This window comes from Netta rufina, assembly GCF_964035555.1.
Source record: "Netta rufina genome assembly, chromosome: 17".
In the NCBI taxonomy this organism is placed as follows: Eukaryota; Metazoa; Chordata; class Aves; order Anseriformes; family Anatidae; genus Netta; species Netta rufina.
In genome coordinates, this window is record NC_140141.1 from 5684253 (window position 1) to 5703959 (window position 19707).

Consider the following 19707-nt stretch of genomic DNA (forward strand, 5'->3'; position numbering starts at 1 on the left):
ATTTTTTCTGTGGAATCGGCCACCAGGCCGCCTGACGAGCGGGAGCTGCCCTCCCTCAGCCCCTCACGCCTTCAGTCGTGCCCGAGGCCCGGCGTTGCCGAGCGGGTGGCCCCGTGCCCCTGAGGGGCCCCGGCAGGGCCCGCGGCCGCCCCTCCGCTCCCCTCAGCCGCCCCCCGAGGCTCTCCCGCTCCGCCGCCTCCTGAGGGCCGGCCCCGGAACGCCGCTCGCCGCCCGCGTTTCCCGGCGGGGCCCTTCGGAGCCGCACCCGCCCCGGAAAAGCGCCGCGGCCTCAACCGTGCGGGTGCCGGCGGCGGTCGGGGCCGAGCCGCAGCCATGGGGAAGCGGCAGCACCAGAAGGACAAGATGTGAGCGGGGCGGCCGGGCTGGGGCTGGGGGGCGGCCGGGGGGCGCGGGGGGGTGGCCGTGTGGCCGTGTGCCTTGTGGTGACCCCGCTCTGCCCACAGGTACATCACCTGCGCCGAGTACACGCAGTTCTACGGCGGCAAGAAGGCAGGTGAGTGCCCGGCTCCCCGCGGCCCCGCTGCCCCGCACCGGGCCTGCTGCTGTGCCTCGCTCACCGCCGGGGCTGGGGCTGCCTTCCTCAGGCACCCCCGGGCTGCTCTCCTTCTCCTTTGGCCTTGTCTCCACGCTCGCACTCCAGTTTCCAGTCTCCTCTTTGCTGGAGCTCCGCAGAGTTCCTTCTCTAAATGCTCTGTCCCTTGCTTTGCTTGAGCAGCGGTGTGAGGGCTCTGACACGGGGTCACGTCGCTCGGGGTGGCCGGTGAAAGGATCTCCTCGAGCACAGCTCCTGCAGGTGCTGCGGGGGTGTCTGAGCACTTCCTGGGTTGGCTTTGGAACTGCTGAGCCTTGTAACTGGGGGTCCAAAAATTGGTGACACTGATGAGTATGGAAAATGCTGAAATTGGAGGTGTGACGTCTAGATGAACTCTCCTTGCCCTCAGCAAGTTCTGCATCTACCGGTAGGGCAGAGCATGAAGGCACTTACAAATTAATCATCTAATTTAAATTCAGTGCTGTCAGTCCGTCGGAGCTCTGCTCATTTTATTCTGGTTGTTATTTCCGTTGAGGAGCATATTTGTGCTCTACAGTGGGAATCTGATTTTAGTTATGGGTTTGCAGAGCTTACTGTGTTTGTTCTTGTCATTGGTAAATTGCTACCACACAGATTGCACAATGTAACTTCAAATGGTTCTTTGTTACCTGGCATACTTTGTATTAATCCTGTGCTTTGTTTCTCATAAACAGACCATCCACGAACTAATTTCAGACGTATATCATTTGATCACTGCAGGTAAAGCAATAAAATTACATTATCATTATTAAATGACCCGTCTCTTCATCTGAGCTATTGCTGAAGCTGTGTTCTTCCAAGGTACTTTCATTGACTTGTGTCTGCTATGATAGCAATGCAGCAAGAAAATTTCAATAAGAACTGAAACAATATCAGTATTTCCCATCCTTAGTGTCTGCTGAGATTGAATTTGATGGCTAAAAGTGATAAAATAATTCAGAACAGTTACCGTGCTTGTTCCAATCTTAGAAATCTGTGTAATTGGGACTTGAATCGATTTTTTCCTGCTTAGAATATGGTTGGACAGTTATTTGTATCTCAGAGGCAGTGATTAGATAGACTGAAGGGATATTTATCCTATTTTTGTGTTTAGTTTCATTCTTGAAGTCCTAGAATGAAATACGGGAGTTAGTAGAGGTGGGTTAGATATTGTCTAGTAAATCAAATAGTTCCAGAAGGTTCCATCCCCACCTACTTACTACTGCTGCTTGGCTAAAAGCTGAACGGATTATGGAAACATCCCTAACGAGGGATACCGAATGTAATTGCCAATTACTCCCTAGCCTGTTTAGTACAAAGACAGTGTGTCTGCTTGGACCATCTTGTGTGCGGGTAGAACCTGCTGGGGCAACAGAAGCAGCTTCAGGAGTATCACAGCATCTACACCTGTGGCTGTATGGCAGTGGGTGCTGAACTGCATCAGTTCCTTTCAGAGATCTTGTTTTTAACCTAATTTATGTAGAATATCATGTAGTGAGTATTGGCAGCCACTCAGTATTTTCACTGGTATAGGCCTTCCTTTAATATGCAAGTGATTCAGCTAAATGTTATTTGCTTCTGTCATCATGATTTCTAGCTGATTTTGCTAAAAACATGTACTTTTTTTCTAGTTTGTCTTTGCAGCCATTTGAATATCCAGTTTGCACGCCAGATGGGACAGTCTTTGACATACTGTAAGTTACTGTCTGTACTTAGCTTTATTTTTGTGTTGCTGAACTGCTTGGTTACAGCTGTGTACTCGACATTTGATCTTAGCAAGTTGGTAGAAATAATCTTGGCTATTAAAAAATAATAGAGGTTGCTATTGTTGCTTGAATCTTATTACTTTCTTCCTTCTCTTTTCAGGAGCATTGTTCCTTGGATAAAGAAATATGGAACCAACCCTATCACAGGAGAAGTAAGTAATGATGGTTGTATTCATATGCTGTGTTGGCTTTCATTGTGTTCGGTTTTGTATTTAATGTGTGGGAGTTAAAAATGCTTTAGTGAAAGTAAAACAAGTTGAATGGTAGTACTATTATAAAGTATGGTATTTCTGACATCAAGTTTGTAAAATTAAAGCACAGACTTACAAGGGATTTATTTTTAGGAAAAAAAAGGTAAAAAAAAAAAAGTTGGGGGCGTTTCTGGATTTGAGATCTGGTGTCCTCTTATTGTCATCCTGCTAATGATCTCTATAGTAGAAAATAATCACACTCTGACTGTTTGCAGAAGAAAGAGAAGAACATTATATTTTCTTCTTTTCTGCAGTAAAAGAAGATTGTAAATAACATTGTGGAGGAAATGGGCAATTCATTTTTACAAACTCCCCACCACCACTCCCCCCCCCTTTTCTTTTCTTTTTTTTTTTTTTTTTTTTTGCTTATCTTATGTTTATGGCATAATTTAAGTCTTTCTAGTTGGAACTAGTTACACATTGGAACAGGCTGCCCAGGGAAGTGGTGGAGTCACCGTCCCTGGAAGTCTTTAAAAGACGTTTAGATGTAGAGCGTAGGGATATGGTTTAGTGGGGACTGTTAGCGTTAGGTCAGAGGTTGGACTCGATGATCTTGAGGTCTCTTCCAACCTAGAAATTCTGTGATTCTGTGATTCTGTAACTCCTAACTCTTTTGTTACTGCTAGCGATGCCCAGAAAGCCCAACTGGCTGGTGATGAGGAAGGGTCAGTACTGCTGCTTTGTATAAGGTGAATTCCAGTCCACAGGGCAAGATGCTGACTAGCTCACTTCTCCATCTGTACGAAAACTTGCAGTGGTGTTTCCTAACCAAGTGGATATTTGGTTCCATGCAGGTTAAAGAGATTATTATTAGTGCTGATGAATGATAGCTTAATGTGCAAAATCTTTTGAATTATCTTGACGATTTATTTCAGAAAGTTTCTGTCCTGGCTCTGTCATGATAGTTAACTGTAAGACTGGGATTTCACACTATAACCAGGGCTTTACTGTTTTCTCCCCTTTTTCCACTTAAGCACTAATTATGAAGGAATACTTTCTGTAATAGCGTGAAGTTCTAGAGCACCAGATGCATATGAAATACTGGAAATATTTTATTTTTTTTTGTGGTGGGTTAAAAGACTATTATTTTTTTTTTTTTCTGAGAACGTATATTTTAAACAGAAATTGTTGCTTGATTTAGTGAAACTTTTTTCTTCAGTAAGTGCAGTTACTTTCCTGAGCATTAGGTGGCAGCCATTGCACAGAATTTCTGGTTGGTTTACAGATTGTTTTGTGGTATGAGGTTACCTTTGAAACATCTTGTGTTTGATTAAAGATTTTCGCAGCAGACAGATATGAGGAGGAGCTAAATACAGATGCTGCATTCCAAAATCCAAACGTGAACAGACTGTCTGAGACTGAATATCATCAGTTATAGCAAACTGCAGGTGTGCTTGCATGATGGAGAGATGATTGAAGGTCTTTCTTTACACATGAAGAGGCCAATATGTGATGTTTAGAGGGAATGGAATTACAGCTATTTCAGTTAGTTTTGCCAGCCTCCTACTACCTTGCTGCTCAGTGCATTGGTTAGGAGGTTTGGGGTGTTGCCAGATTATTATCTTTTTTAAACTCGGATCAGCTCCATGACACCTGTTCTCATTTCATTCTGTGAACCATAATGTGGTTTAAAATTACCTCTGGTAAATGCATGCAAGAAGTGTAGCATGTCTATTGGTCCTGTGCAATACAGAGAAAGTGAGGATGTGCAGAGTATTCTTGGTGAACCATAAATGCTCAAATGAAGTCTAACTTTGACATCTGTTAGCTTACCTGGACTTACACTTCCATGGCTGATCTGCAGTGCACCTGCAGCTCTTCTCTACGTGTGTTCCTTTTTCCTGTGTTGCTCTGTTTTGGGGAGCCCCCTTTCTTCTTCCCTTTTCTTCAGTGGTGGAGTTGTGCTGTACGGCTCTGTCCAGAGACAAAGGCATTCCAGACCACTTGGAAGAAAAAGAAGGTGCTTGCAGTCCATAACAGCATGCAGTCTGGCTGATTATAGCCTTGTGGAGCTATAAAGGGAAGAGTGGGGTTGAGAGAAGGGATGTAATTTAGTCTTCACTCCCCAGAGAACCAAGTCTCTCTTTCTAAAGGGGAAGATGGCATAGGGTGGGCAGGGAATGGGGGTGCTGGGATGAGGTAGGGTAGGTAGCAGAGGGAGTCTGTGGATCTTGTCCATCTCTAGACTGTACTGCCCCCTGGCTTAGTGCTTGCTGCCCTCTATTTAATGTATTTAACTGTGTGTGCATGTTTTGTTACTTGTACAGCTTGCTCATTGGTGAAGCCAGAAAATACCTTCTGTAATGTGTTGGTGACTTATGGAAGCTTAAGACTCTAGGTTTGTTTGAAGAGGAATTGAGCCAGACTAGCTGAAGTGCTGTGTTTTAGAAGGTGCTTTATGACAGTACTTTGCGCAGATTGATGATTTGTTGTTGGTGGTGAGGCCCTGGAGAATTTTTCCCTTTTTTGTCCTCAAGTTAAAAATGATAATGAAATCCCTTGTGTCTTGCCCTTCTGTTGTTCTGGTTTGCTACAGGCTAAACGTTTTAGACAAGTCACTAGGCTACCCAGAAAGGCGTTGTTAATGGCACACACGTGATAATTGCCAATTCTCACTAGCTGTCTTAATTCTGAAGTGGGCCCTCACTGGGGCATAGGAGAGCTTTGCAGTCATTAACACATTTATCTTCACAGTGCTCTCACGAGGTGGGACTGTGCTAGTATTTTCTTAATTGGGTGTTTGTGAACTGATCTACAAGTAGGCAGTGACTTCTCTCAGTCTTCCAAATCCTAAACTTTTGGACCAGCCTTCATTTTTAAAGAAATTTTGCAATGCCAAGATTGCAGTCACTCTTTGCTATGTTTAATTTGCTTTCCTTCCCTATACTTCTTCATGGTTTATTTTCTCTTCTGAACATCCTTCTGAGGTGCAAGTGTTGTCACCAGTATCCATTTAGGAGAAACAAATCGCTGTTGACCTTTGTGTAGATTTTCCAATGAGCTATTCCAAACAGTAACTTTTCTTCTTTTAATAATAAATAATACAATTCTTTTGTTGTTGTTGTTGTTGTTGTTTTTTAATAATGCATTGCTGTAAAAATTTTTGTTATTATACCAATAATTTTGGAAGAAATGATGCATCTCTTGCAGCTGAACTACAGCCTGTGAGATGGCGTTGGCTCGCTTGCTTTTTCTGTCAGCTTCATCAGGACACTGCCCTAGCTTATGTTTACACTAAAATTGCATAAAATAAAGAGCAACCAGGAAAGTCGTAGCAGGCTCATTCCTTTTTACTGACAACAGCACTTTGGCTTCTTGGCCTTGCAGATAGCTGCAAGCTTGCCAGGTTGTTTCATGTAGCGGCGTTCTGACAGCACTGACCAGCATGCCCACACAAGCCAGCCAGCTCGGCTCGGGAGTACCTATTTCCAAGAAATGGGATTGGTCAGATCTTATCTGGTTTGTTGGAATTTCAAATATGAGCAGATGACAGATCCGCATGAAGGTAGCAGTATGCCTTTTGACAGGAATTTCAAGGGAAATAGTTCTTTGTTGGGTAGATTTATGTGGGCTGAGTTATTTTTCTTCTTCGTGTTGTAATGTTTCTGATGTAAATACCTATTTTTTTCAGTCTGGTTCACTGACATTCTAACTGTACGTGGGCAGACTAGATTACTGTGGTTGTACTTCAGCTCTGTTTGAGACTGGCTCTGTAACCTTGGGAAAGTATCTCTTTTCCCCTGTCTCAGAAATAGCTGAGGTCTTTGTTCCTTGTCCCCCTTTTCTGCAGGAATTTTGTTCTTCTGGACAGTTGAAAGTCTGTTCATCTCCACAGTTTGCTTCTAAGGCTTTGGTCCAAAGTCAGTTTTGTGACTGTTTTAAGTGCATCTGTTTTAAAACTCATATTAGAGGGCTCATCTATGCGAAGTCTTTCTGCATGGTTCAGAGCAAACCAAAATCCATATGTCTGCTGATCCTACATAACCCAGAGAAGCAGTCCTCATGTTAAGGGCCACGTGTGCCTGTGTAGTTGTCACATTTGTATCTGTCTTGAAGGGCCAACAGGATTCAGTCAGTTAACGTAGCTTGCATTTAACATATGCCTACAGATTAAAACAAACAAGCAAACAAAAAAAAGCAAACTGAAGACACTTCATGGTGGATGTGTGAGGTTAGCGTTCATGCTTCTGGTCCCAGTGAGGCAGAGAACAATTTGTGTTGTGCCCTGTCTCATGCAAAGTTAGGATTTGGATCTAGAGGCCAGAAAGAGCTTTTTCTTAAGTGTCAGATTTTAGCTGCTTACTAGGTAAATGAGAAAGTTCTAAAAATTAAGAAAAGATAGAACTCAACTCAAAGTCTTGATCTGTGCACAAAATAAATATTTGCTCTTGTTCTTCCATACTCATAATCCTGTATTTACCAAACAAAAATGATGTGGGGTGAGATTATGACTAATAAGATCAAATAATTGAGGCAGTACAGGTGCCTGCCTCATGCACTAAGCCTTCCTGATCGTCTCTTTGAAAGCACCCAGAGACACATGGCTTGTGCCTTGCAATGCCCTGAGGCAATGACAGAGGTTGTAGGGAACATCACATCGAGCACTGCTCATGTATGAACATAGGCAGTGTCATTTTTTAATTTTTTTTAATCATTTGTTTGAAGTAAGGTCAGTTACGTGATGCTTGCCTGAATATTTACAGGAACTTTCGAGAACAATAACTCTTTACCTTCAAAAGAGAAAAATTGCAACCAAATCTGTTATTTTAAATTTTTGGGAAAGTCATTCTCAAATACATTCCTTAATATGTTTAGTAGCTGCTACTTCTCTCAGATGTTGGTGGCTATGGTTACTTAATTTTATTGTGAAAGGATGTTTTCTTTTCAATGTAATTAAGAGAATTTCAGTCAATCTCATGGAAATTGGTTGCCGCTCTTGAGGTAAGAGATGCTTGCTGACCAGATTAAAGGAGAGGATTCATTTGTTACCACTAAAGGTATTAATTCTAGTGTAAAAATGAACAAACAACCATACAGCACTTTTTTTATGCTCTAAAAACATCTTTGGCTGTCTAAATAAGGGAAATCCTGCCTGAAAAGGATGCAGAAAGTAGAGCAAAGGTGAAACTTCCGTAAAGTTAGTGTTTTTACCATTTACATATTTCGAAAACACAGATACAGAAAATAGACTGCACTAGTAATTGTTTCTCCACCCGAGAAATGAACATGGGAAAGAGGCCTTGGGTGTTTTTCCTTGCCTTACAATACAATGAAAACTGCACCACCATGTAAGAAACAAATGTACGAAATAAGTCATCCTGCGTTGTAGGATCAGGTGTTAAAGCACAGGTTAAATTCCAGCCAAGGTTTTCTAATTTGCTACAAATTGCTCTGCACCTCTATCAGCTAATCAGTACAGAGCCAGTGAGTTTCAGGAGTGGATTCTTGTAAGTGGGTTGCATGAGCTTCACAGGCTGCTGAGTCAGAGGTGTTAAGATCAAGATCACAAACAACACTGTGGGACTGCTGGGGGAGTTGAGTGGAACAGGTTTCTGGCCTGAGCAGGGGAGAGACAAGTTCAAGTTTCATGTGACCTGTATTGGCCAAATCAACAGTGATAATGGCTTTTAACTCCAGTCATATGGCATGTGTGGTAATTTACTGTAGATTGCTGTTTTAATTGTGCTATTCCAGGTGTGTTTCCTGATAATGAGTGGCAGATAATGGATGTCACCACACAAGGGTCTGTGGTTTGAAGGTGACCTCTTTCATGCCGGCGTAGCAGTAGCTGTTGTTGAAATACTTTGTCAGGAAAATGTAATAGCTGCAGGTAATGTTCAATGTGATGCACTTTCAGGGTGCTTGTCTGGACCTTGCTGCAAAGTGATGGCGATGCTATCTTAGGATTTTGATGGCATTTTGAAGACAGCATATAGCAGCAGGAGTCAGATTTCTCTTGTGGCTCTTAATTTTCTTCTCTTGAAAAATCTTCTTCTCTCTCACTGTTCCCAAAGAGAATATGCTTTTTCTGAGTGTTCTCATTCCTTTCTAGATAGAAAATATTGAGAGGAAAATGTTGGTAACCCTCCATAGGCAGGCTATCTCTCTGTCAGTTTTCCATATCTAGAGTGCTGGTGTCTAATGAAGACTAAAATAATTTGGCCAATGAAGGTATTTTCCATTACTTAGAAAAATTTAGGAGAATAACATATCCTTCTTTTTTATGCTTTTTCCCTCCAGACCTGAGCACAGTACCTGAGGACCTAGTAGTCTCTTACATATTCTCCTTGGGACTTTGAAAATGAGCGGGCATTCAGGTGGATCAGTAACTTCAGGTCTCATTTGGCTGCAGCATAACTGCTATATAAATGACAATTTTAATTCTCTAGGAAGGCTCGTCACATACATGTCAGAAGATCTCAGCACATATTCAGCTTTGAAATGCAAAGTACATTTCTCTTGTCTGATGCAGCTCAGGTCTTCAGATAATGCATAGGTGTAAATGACAATTGCTCCCCTTCTTTTTTCTTTACTTAAAATATTTTTCCTGTACATTTCAAATGCAGGAAGGAGAGGTTTTTTTTTTCTTGTTTGTTTGTAAGAAAAGTTTCAGTGTGTGGTGGGAATACAGTTTTGTTCTGAGTGAGTAATAGCTTATTACAGAGCAGAGAACAAAGCTTACAGAAATAAAACCAAGGGGAGCTTTGTTGTTGAAAAATGATTCAGACAAATCCAGCTTAGTTGGCTTTCATGTGTTGCAGAAAGAAGGGTGAAGTGATCAGCAACGTAAAATTGGAAGACTCTCTTAGGTCCTCACCTCTCTTGCAATCTGCTTTGCAAACTGCATGCTCTGTCTTGAACTAGTGTTTGCTTTTTCCTGCTGTGACTGCTGAGAGGTTCTTCTGACGGTTTTTCATCTGATAGATATCTTCTGTAAATTTGGGGTTTGACCAGCCTGTTCTCGTTTGTATTGATGCCAGAATTGTGCTTCTCCCTCTTAGTGTTTACAGCTGTGTATCTGGTGCAGTGGAATTTAATGCTTTCTTGACATTTTCTTGCTGAGACTTGATTTTCCTGTCAGATGTTCTTCTTGTCTTGCTGTGGTTTAACCCGGCAGGCAGCTCAGCACCACACAGCCGCTTGCTCACTCCCCTCCTATCCACCCCAGTGCCTTGGGGAAGGTGGGGGGGGGGGGAGAAGGTAAAACTTGTGGGCTGTGATAAAGACAGTTCAGTAGGACAGAAAAGGAAGGGGAAATAATAACAATAATAGAATATACAAAGTGAGTGATGCACCGTGCAGCTGCTCATCACCTGCCGACTGATGCCCAGTGGTCCCTGATCATCATCAGCAGCAGTCCCCTGGCCAGCCCCTTGGTTTTATTGTCCTGCATGATGCCACATGGTTTGGGATGTCCGTTTGTCCACTTGGGGTCAGCTGTCCTGGTTCTGTCCCCTCACAGCTTCTTGTGCACCCGCAGCTTCCTTGCTGGCAGGGCAGCAGGGGAAGCTGAACAGAGCTTGGCTCCATGTAAGCACTGCTCTGCAACAACTGAAACATCAGCGTGTTATCAGCATTATTCTCACCCTAAATCCAAAACACAGCACCATACCAGCTACTAGGAGGAAAATTAACTCTATCGTAGCTGAAACCAGGACAGACTTTAAGTTCTCTGTACCCTAAATGGTCACAGTCATTCTCTGCATCTGTTTAACTTCTCATCTTTGAACCTAGGTAATCTTACTCATACACAGCAAGTGCTGGGTGAATGCCTGGTACGGAGTTGGGAATATTTTCTAATCTTTTTCTGAAATACTTTGATAATACTTTGATATATTTCAGATGATAGTTTAAGACAGAAAACATTTTCTCAGTAGGTGTTAAGACAGGAAGGGTGCTGTCAGAATATGATCATTTGTTGCAATTTTCTCTTTATAGCTTGGGTCATTTCAGAAGCAGGTACTTATTTACACATAAGAGTTAGACAGGATTAGCAGTGGTTTACCCTTTTCTTGTTTTTGTTTCCAGTTGGATGCTGTTGCCTGTATTTCTGTGGCCTATAGCGGTTTTTCAGAAATGGATGGTTACAACCTCCTCTCCTGATTCATTGAACAGCTCTCTCCAGGTGCATTTTTGTCTGAGGGGGTAGCAGACTGCCGAAATGCCTCTAATGCACTTCAAATGAGATGAACTCTTCCATATGCAGCAACTGAACCATGTCTTCTTACCTCATTTACTTCAGAAATTATTAGCTTTTAGTCAACAGTCTAAATGAGTTAATATTTGACTAGTGACCATAAATTTTCAAGGCCCCTGGATAGAAACATATTAGGACATGATTCCTGCCAGAGGAACAATCAGAAAGTCGTGTGTCATAACTGGAAATGGTCATAAAACACAGGAGGGTCAAGGGGATGAAGGTCCTGCTCAGGCAGATAACCAGAAAGATGACTCCTTTTTCTTTTTTGGGTTTTCTGAAACTTTCCCCCTCTCCTTCCTTGCTGCTGAACATGTGGATATCTGAGAGATACAAGTTTGGAAGAGGAACAGTGTTTTACAGGAGTGCATGCTGCACCACTACTAGTTGGCCTTTATCTGTCCAGAAAGGTGAATTTATTTTTCAGTTGCCTACATCTTTGGGAAACAGTGAGGGCACAGAAGATAAGATTTGCCCAGACTTACTGTTCAAGTGCTTTATCAAAAGGAGCAGTTTAAAACCCTCCAGTGTCATGAGTCACCAGCCAAGCTGCTGTGCTTCCTTCGCACCTTGCTAATGGGGATTGTGGTGGCGGTAGGCAGTGTTTTATCCAGTAAGCCAGCTCTGGACACAGACAGATAAATGTGTCTAGCATTATTTCTAATGTATTATTTCCCTTACAGCAAAAATGTATTTACATCTAGGTTTTACGGACCGAACAGATGGTCTCTTTTTATTCTTTTCCTTGTTTTGGTGAAAGTGTGCACATTGGATGGGTTTTTGTGATTGTGACACTCGAAAAACTAGCAACTGTGAAACTTCAGCCTTAAGTGAGATGCAGCATGAGGTTCCCATAGATCACTGCTTGCCTATTTTTCACTAAAATTGGAGACTAGATTTTCTATCCTTCTGCATAGTTTTATTTTCCATAAGCCATGTTGTATTTGGCTGCTTATCTCTGGACTGATAGACTTCTGGGCACATTAAGACTGCAGATTTAATCTTACACACGAAACAGCACATCTTTATCTCATGGTAATTTCTGCTAATGTGCTCTTTGATACAGCAACATTATTGCTGGTATCTGCGAGCCATGTGTGTTATTAAGCGTATCTGTATGGTTCTATGGACAAGGGTTTGGTGACCATATGGTGTCAGTTTAATTAAAATTTAAATATGGAAATTCAGTGGTCTGGAAGTGGGTAACGAAGGATCCTTTATGTCCATTTCCATACCGGTTCAGTAGCAGGGTGAAAGCCACGGTTAAAGCAGCAGTTTCACACAAGAATGTGAATTGAGGGTATTTTCTTAGTACTTGGTAGGTGTTGTGCATGTGACAAATATACTTATGCTGTTGAACTGAACGTAGAAACCGTAGCTTGAACCAGAAGACTATTCTGTCTTTTTGGTCACAGACCCCAATTTTTCCATGAAACATTGAACTACATGGATGTAGTTTATCTAATTAAACCAGTACTGCTGTTTCCCATCCCATGAAGTGTAGACTTGCTGAGAATTTCCAGTGACTTTTTGTCATCATTAAATCCATTTACAAGATCTGAAATAAATAAAAGTATACGTGGAGTTATTCAAATAATATTCAAACATTCAATTAATAATAACATATTTCTTGATGGTTTTATAGCAGGAAAAATTATATGAGGGCTTCTTGAAATGGGAAGTTGCATGCAGAGAGTAACAAGTGTCACCTCTAAAGGAATCAAAGAATTTAATACAAAATTCATCTGCTTGTGTGAAGTTAAATTTGGTACTTGGTAGGCAGCATTGTGTTTCAGTATTAGTATTTGGTTTGGCTTTTTTTTTTCTATTTGAGTTAACTCCACATTGCTTGTTTTGGTGGGATGAGAACCACCCAGGTAGCCATGCCAGCACCGGATGATTTTGTCCTCGTGTTGTCAACAAGTTCAGGTGTGACACACTAATTTTTCCCTGGGATAGCTTCACTGGATTACTGTGTGTTCCTGCCAGAGGCCATTAGGAAGAGTGTCCAGTTCTGAAGTAATTAGGAACTCTGTTAAAGTTGACAGAGTGGTGAGGTCTGTATTTACTAAATACAGCTCTTGCTGCACGTCACTAACTCTAACCATGTGCAGTTAGAGAATCAAATGAGCCCATTTTGATTGTTTTTCAGGCTGGTGTGTATCCAACGGGGTCAGAGCCTCATTAACAAAAAAGAACATGCTGCCACAGACCGAAGGGACTCAGAGAGTGTAACTAATTGATGCACGAGGATTGTAGGTCATATCTTCATGAGAGACACAGCGATGACAAAGAATGATTTAATTCGAAACAATCGGCGTGCTTCATCTGCTAACTGCCACAGTGCCCCACTAACCTACGCTTCGTAATAACCTCTGCACTGGGTAGCAGGAGAGGAGGCTGCCCTTTGGTATCCCGCAGGACCGAGCAGTGTCAGCTGACAGATGAGAGCGGGGCGGTGGGGCTTCTCACCGCTGCCAGAAAGTAGGTCACGGCCAAAAGTAGCCTTGGCTGCCTTTGTGGAAGCGTGCCTGCGAGAGAGGAGTCAGCCGAGGAAAAAGCTCGCATGGGTTTTGGGTTTGTTTTGTAGCTCTTCCTTGCTGTGGAGCAGCTGGCGTTACATGCTGTTAAATGCGTCTGCTTTCCAGCATTCCTGCATAAAATATTTTTAGAAGCAAATATACAGCTCTTGTTTCTGGTTAGGGGAAGTGGCGCATGCTTGTGGCCTTTCTTTTTTATTATGAATTTAGAATTTTAATTAGATCAAGTGTTTTTTTAATAACCGTTGCTTTTTTCCTTCCTTTCTTCTCTGGAAATTGACTGAAACTGGATGAATGGGGAGGAAACTCGGGTCAGAAACAGTTCTGAACAGCAGTGTATTCAATATTTGAGCTCCCTCACGTTTTATTGCTAATATGGAATTCAGGAAAGCAAGTACTTTAACTCATTTAAGGGCTCATTCACTCCTGCTGTCTCTTCTCGTGAGGGCTGGTGCCTGTTTACGGTGTAATGGTCATTTCCATGGCAACAAACCCTGGCAGTGTTTAGGAAGCTTGGGCTTTTTTTTGATGGAGAATAAATAAAAGAAGATTCACCCACATGCGAGATAACCTTGTTTTCAAATGAAATAAAGAACTCGGGGTGGGGCAAGGGAGATAAGATAGAGATGTGTGTCTCATGTTCTTTCATAGTTTCCTCTGTGATGTGTGCACCTTTCAGAATCAGACCTGCTGGAAGTCCTGTCCTGCGGGCTGGGCTCCCCCTCCGAGTGTGCTTTGTGCAGAGTTGCCCAGTGCTGCTGCCTCTGTAGGCCATGGCAATCTCTTGTGGCAAATCAGAGCCTGGTTTTGCTGTTCTGGTGCTCCAAAGATCTCCTTTGACAAATCTCTTTCCTGTCTTTCCTTGCATTAGATGCGTTCATCAACTTCTCAAAATATTTCTGAGCTGTTGCCCTGATTAGATTTTTCACACATTTTCTCATAGACAAGGCTCAGCCCGTTTCCATGCCTCTCCATAAATAGATTGCACAAACAACGTCCTTTATCAGTAGGAGGAAGTTCCCTCGTGATACAGGGGAGGGCTCAGGGGGTAGCTGTTGCCAGCTGAGCTGAAGCACGGTGCTGCTCAAGAGTTGACATGCCAAGGCCACTTCTCTAGTACGGGTTTGGTAGGAGGCTGGTCCAAGGCCATCAGCCTTTGATGTCCATGCAGCACTTCATCATATCAAGCTCTTATCCTGGAAAAAAAGAGTCCCGGCAGTGCATGTGTTTCAACTCTTATATGAAAATTGCTATTTTTTTATTTACTGTTGACATGTAAGACTGTATAAGAGCTTGTCTTGGTGAGGAACAAATGCCAACACGGGGAGTTGATACAGCATGAGTAAGTGATGCTGAAAGCTAACCTTGTTCTCCATGATGGAGAGAGGTGACCTGAAATACTGTACGATTTCCCTGGGTACAGTGTAAGAGTCCAAGGACTTGGCAGCACCTCTAACTTTGACAGATGAAACAGTGTAGTGCAGCTTTTGCAGCCTTTAAAGTCTGTACAGGAGTTTAGTCTGTCTTTTCTGCTAAATTTCTGTCAATGTTTAAATCTGAGTCTTCAACCATGCTAAGCTGTTTCTTAGGAAACTGTTTCCATTTTTGTTTAAAGATGATCTGCTCATGTTTTTGGGATAGCTCAAGTGAGCCAGGAAGATCATTCAAAAGCCTTCCTTTAAATGATTGGTGTTTGCGGAGGTATTTCTGAAGAAGTTTTCTCTGGAACATAATTTTTGGGCTGTTGCACAACATGTGCACAGATGGATGCTGCCTTGTGTTAATAAGTTGTTTAGGTTGAACAGATCTGTCCAGGATCATATGTTCATTTTGGCAGCTCTACTATTCCCCTACTACTTCTTTGACAATTTTGTTCTAGTAAGAAGATAAATAAGTAAATGAATAAAGTTCTGCATTCCCTTAGTCATTTCAGACCCGCTGTTGCCTTTGCTGTCTTTCTTTGTAAGCCAGCAGTGTGCAGGTGATGCTTTTTTGGTGGTGATGGTTTTGTGGGGAGTCTGCTTCAGGAAAGCAGCAGTACCTAACTAAATATCCCCTAACCTGGCCTCTCCCTTCCCTTCTCCATCTTATTCCTACTAGCCCTCATTACACTTCTTGCTAATAAATTAGAGAGATGGTTACCTTTCTGGCAGCAAATTAGCCTGCCAGTTGGCTAAAAACAATTTGAGAAGTGCCTTCCTGTAAACGAATGAGCCCAGCTGTCATAACATGTACTCTCTGAACCAAGAGTATGAATCTTGATTAGGCAGGAAAAAAACCCCACTGACTTGGTTTCCCGTGATTCTGTTATCACTGTTTGCTGTAACGATGGAGCTAGCAGCGACGGCCCCACGGCTGGCAGATCTCCGCTCATATCTGTTTATAAAGAGCTGTCTGGGTTATAAAAACCTCCCCGAGCTGCTCAGGTGCGTGTTTTGAGAAAAGAACTGATTGTTTCTTCTAAAGGGCCTGTGCAGTGTGTGCTTTTAACAATCAATTTGGCAGTGAATTGTTCTCTGCCAGCTGATACCATCAGCGGGGTTTTTTCCTGAGATCCCAACTCAGCTTTGAAGCTCAGGGCTGTCTCTGGGCCAGGTGCCTCTGGCAGGCTGCTGGGGGCACGGTGGGGTCAGGATGTGCCCTGCCACACCAGTCCTGTGCCCACATCGCCTCCTGACCCTATCAAATGACCGGCATGTGTTGGCCTGCCTCGGCGTGTCACTGAAGGAGCAGTATCATTTCGGGCATGTGAACGAGTTTCCTGATGTAAAAGTAAAATTGCAGTTATCTCGGAAAAGGTAGTGAGCTTGATTACCCAAATAACTTGCTGGCTCTGTGACCCTCATCAGAGATCTTCCCCACATTGTCTCATCTGATGAGTAGCGACAGGCTTTGCTGCCTTGCTTTTCATGCAGACTCCCCTTTCAGTTTGTGCTAGGACAGTCGTGGGACCTCACGAGCTTATTCGGTTTGTTTAGCCCTGCGCTGTGTCAGACTGCAACACCCTAAATAAATCGTATCCCAGTTCTCAGGCTCCGTGAGCCTTGTTCTTGTGGGCTGTCCCTAACTTGAATTCCCAGGGTTCTGATGATTCAGACAACTTGCAATATATTATTAATAAATTATATACTATTAAAATGCTAGCGCTGATGTTACGGTTCCTTGTTATTTCCATGGTTAGGTTCTGTTGTCATTAATTTTTTTAATGCTTCATTTTCTTTAGAAACTAGATGCCAAATCACTTATAAAGTTGAATTTTGCTAAAAACAGTGAAGGTAAGTACGCTAATTTTCTGTTTTTCTTTCTTTTTTTTTTTTTTTTTTTCTTAATGAGTGCTTTAATAAATTCTGTTTTTTCTTGCCCACAGTGAAGTTACATAATTTGTGTTCTTTGTCATGGCTTTTATTTTCTTGAGTAGATTAACTGCTTGCTGTGATCAACATTTTTAGCCACATTTCTGTTTTTCCCTGTACTGGGGAACTGTAAATTATTTAGCATTTTTATTTATTTATTTTTTATTAATATAGCTACTACTGCAATAAGGTAGTATTTACTTTAAGGAAAAAATTCAGAAACAGACAAGTTACTTAATATGTTACAAGTTACAAATAATATGACATTATTTGCTGTTCACTTGGATTTGAGCAACTTTTTGTTTATAAAATGAATCATTTGTAAATGAACACATGGGATTTTATGAATAGTGGCACACAAGAAAGCAGCCTCGAGTTTTATTTCTGCAGGGTTAACAATATAAAACCTGCCATGAAAGAGAGGATGCTAGTAATAAAATAGAAGAGTAGAGATGAATTTATCTTTTGCAAGGCAGGTAATGATCTCTTTGAAATGAGAGTGGCAAAGATTAGGTGGGAATAAAATTCTGGAATGTCTGTCTCCTTATCTTACCAGTCTATGGACTACAAGGTCTGTACTCTAGTTGATGGATTTCTTCTGCTTTCTGTATTCCATCTATCTCAAGAGCAGGATGTTAAAAAACAATCAGTAGTCACTGTGGCCAAGGTTTTTGAAAGATACTGTGATAATTGTGCTTTCCTTGAAGAAGTCCAGTTCATAATGCTGGGCAGGGTGACAGCAGCTATGCAGTCTTAGAATTCTTTTCCATACAAAGGCACGTGCTGTGTCACTAACTAATCGAGGGAAAATGCAGTAAAAGAGAGGCTAAAATATTGCATTTCTATCAGCCAGTTTTTCTTTAAATCTTAACATGTAGAACTGTTGCTATATACATAGAACCTTTCTGTTCATACCCATACAATAAAAAAGTCATCAGATCCTGCAGTTCCTTCCAATTAAGGATCCCTCCTTAATGGACTACCATTTATTCAGATCAGCAAGTGTAACCTCAGCCACTCTGCTTTTGCTAGAATTGAGAACGTGCTGATTTGCTCTTTTTTGTGCAACTGGATTGAGCCTCCACATTTCGTTAGTGTGTTTCTGCATCCATCATTTAGGCCATACCCCAATGCCACTTCTAGAAATTCCTTTCTAAACTTTCTCCTGAATTTCAGGTCCTTAAGAAAATGTCTTTCCTTTTCAACTGTAGTGACATCAACAGAAAACATCCTCATCCTTTACTTGCACCTCCACGTTGGTCAGAGTGCCTCCTCTGGCCAATGAGTTGCTTGGTAAATACTCTGTAGGTCCTTGCCTTTCCTGTCTTTGCAAGTGCTGTGAGCAATCTCTATTCTGGTTTCCCTGCTGTTTTTGATTTTCAGATGGTAATTAGGAAAAAAAGAACCAAACAGTCTCAACCTATTTCAAAATCTCACCCAAACCCCCAAGTCTAGCAAACTGATCAAGTATTAATAACCTTCTTCTAATTGCTTCTGCTGAGTTCATCCAGACATTTTTCTTTTTCCTCATACATTGGCTTCCATCAGTGTGCTTGTTGTTGACATGCTTAATATTTATGCTGACCCTCCTGGGGAAATTCACAGCTTGATTAGAGCAGAAGCTGCGTTCCTTATTGAATAACGTGTTCAGATTTAATGGCATTCTGCTTGCCACATTTGAATACAAAATGCTCTCCTCTCTTAAAAGTACAGCAGCTGCTGTGAACTTTTGTTGGATATAACCTAAATGTGTATACCTGTGAACAACACTGAAAATAGAGCACTGGGCACCCTAAGGTACAGGGCTCACGCTCTCAGTAGAGCTTTAATTGCAACAATAACAATTATATTGTGATACTTCATAGATACTAAGCATGTTGGACAAAGTTGTGTTGGGACATTAAGGGCAGTAGATTTCAAAAGTTCATTTTCACTGAAAAATGAAAGGCACTGAAAAATCAAAGCATAGTTAAAACACTATTAAAACACACAGAATTTACACTTTATATCAAAAAGGAATGTCAATATCCTTCACAGAAATAACAGAAAATATCAATTTCAAACTAGTTGCAAGGGTTTCATGCTAAATTAAAGCTTTTTTCCTCTCCATCAGGTAAATACCACTGTCCCGTGCTGTTTACTGTATTCACCAATAACTCCCATATTGTGGCCATCAAGACAACTGGGAATGTGTTTGCCTATGAGGTAAGTTGTTTGTTGCATTTTGCAATTAGTATTTTATATTTGATGCATTTCATAGATGATCACAAAAAGCTTTAGAAAGGTAGGTAGGTTTCATTCTTGTTTTACAGCCAAGGAAATTAAGTACTAGGAGATGGACCAGCTTCACAAATTGTTGTCTGACTTGTGGTAACAGTGGGGGAGATGTTGACCCCTTGTTAAAGCTGTCTGTCTTATACCATCTGTAAAATACTTAACCTAGAATATTGCAAGTTTATGATGGTACTTTTATGATGAATTTGGTTAAAATCATGTGTGTATACCTAGGACATTGAGATTGCAAGGTTCTTTTTTTATTATTGTTATTAAGTCAGAATGCAAAGCTGTTTAAATTTTGTAGGGATTAAATGGCTTTTCATCTGTTAAAGTATACAATGAAAACATTGCAGCTGCCATTTGAGAATTAATATGAAATTGTTTTCTTTCTCAATGGTCCTTTAAGGTTTGAGTGGTGTCATATATTTACTTGTAATATTTACACATTATAATTCAGTTTTTAATATCTGTATCTTTCACGTGGCCATTAGGCAGTTGAGCAGCTGAACATAAAACCAAAGAGCTACAAAGATCTCTTGACTGATGAGCCCTTCACTCGGCAAGACATTGTGACACTGCAGGTAAACTTTTCTCTCCATTACATGTCTCATACTACTTTTTTTTTTTTTTTTTTTTTCCAGATAATGAAATGCTATTATGTCCAGTGTTACAGCATGAATATAGAATAAATGAACAGAGAAATGCTGCTCTGTATTTGTGGCTTGGAAAAGGGTAGAAAAAGAATTACTCTG

The 19707-nt window shown here is 41.5% G+C and overlaps 1 protein-coding gene across 1 annotated transcript in view; it reads left to right on the forward strand.

Annotated features, from left to right (window-relative positions):
- Window positions 1-244: 244 nt before the first annotated feature.
- Window positions 245-19707, forward strand: part of PPIL2 (peptidylprolyl isomerase like 2) — a 72156-nt gene continuing 52693 nt past the window's right edge. Inside the window, exons 1-8 of the mRNA XM_084297358.1 lie at window positions 245-365; window positions 465-514; window positions 1267-1312; window positions 2203-2265; window positions 2438-2489; window positions 16549-16600; window positions 18792-18883; window positions 19447-19536. Of these exons, the coding sequence (XP_084153484.1) occupies window positions 334-365; window positions 465-514; window positions 1267-1312; window positions 2203-2265; window positions 2438-2489; window positions 16549-16600; window positions 18792-18883; window positions 19447-19536 (477 nt within the window). The 5' untranslated portion in view covers window positions 245-333. The remainder of the gene's footprint in view (window positions 366-464; window positions 515-1266; window positions 1313-2202; window positions 2266-2437; window positions 2490-16548; window positions 16601-18791; window positions 18884-19446; window positions 19537-19707) is intronic.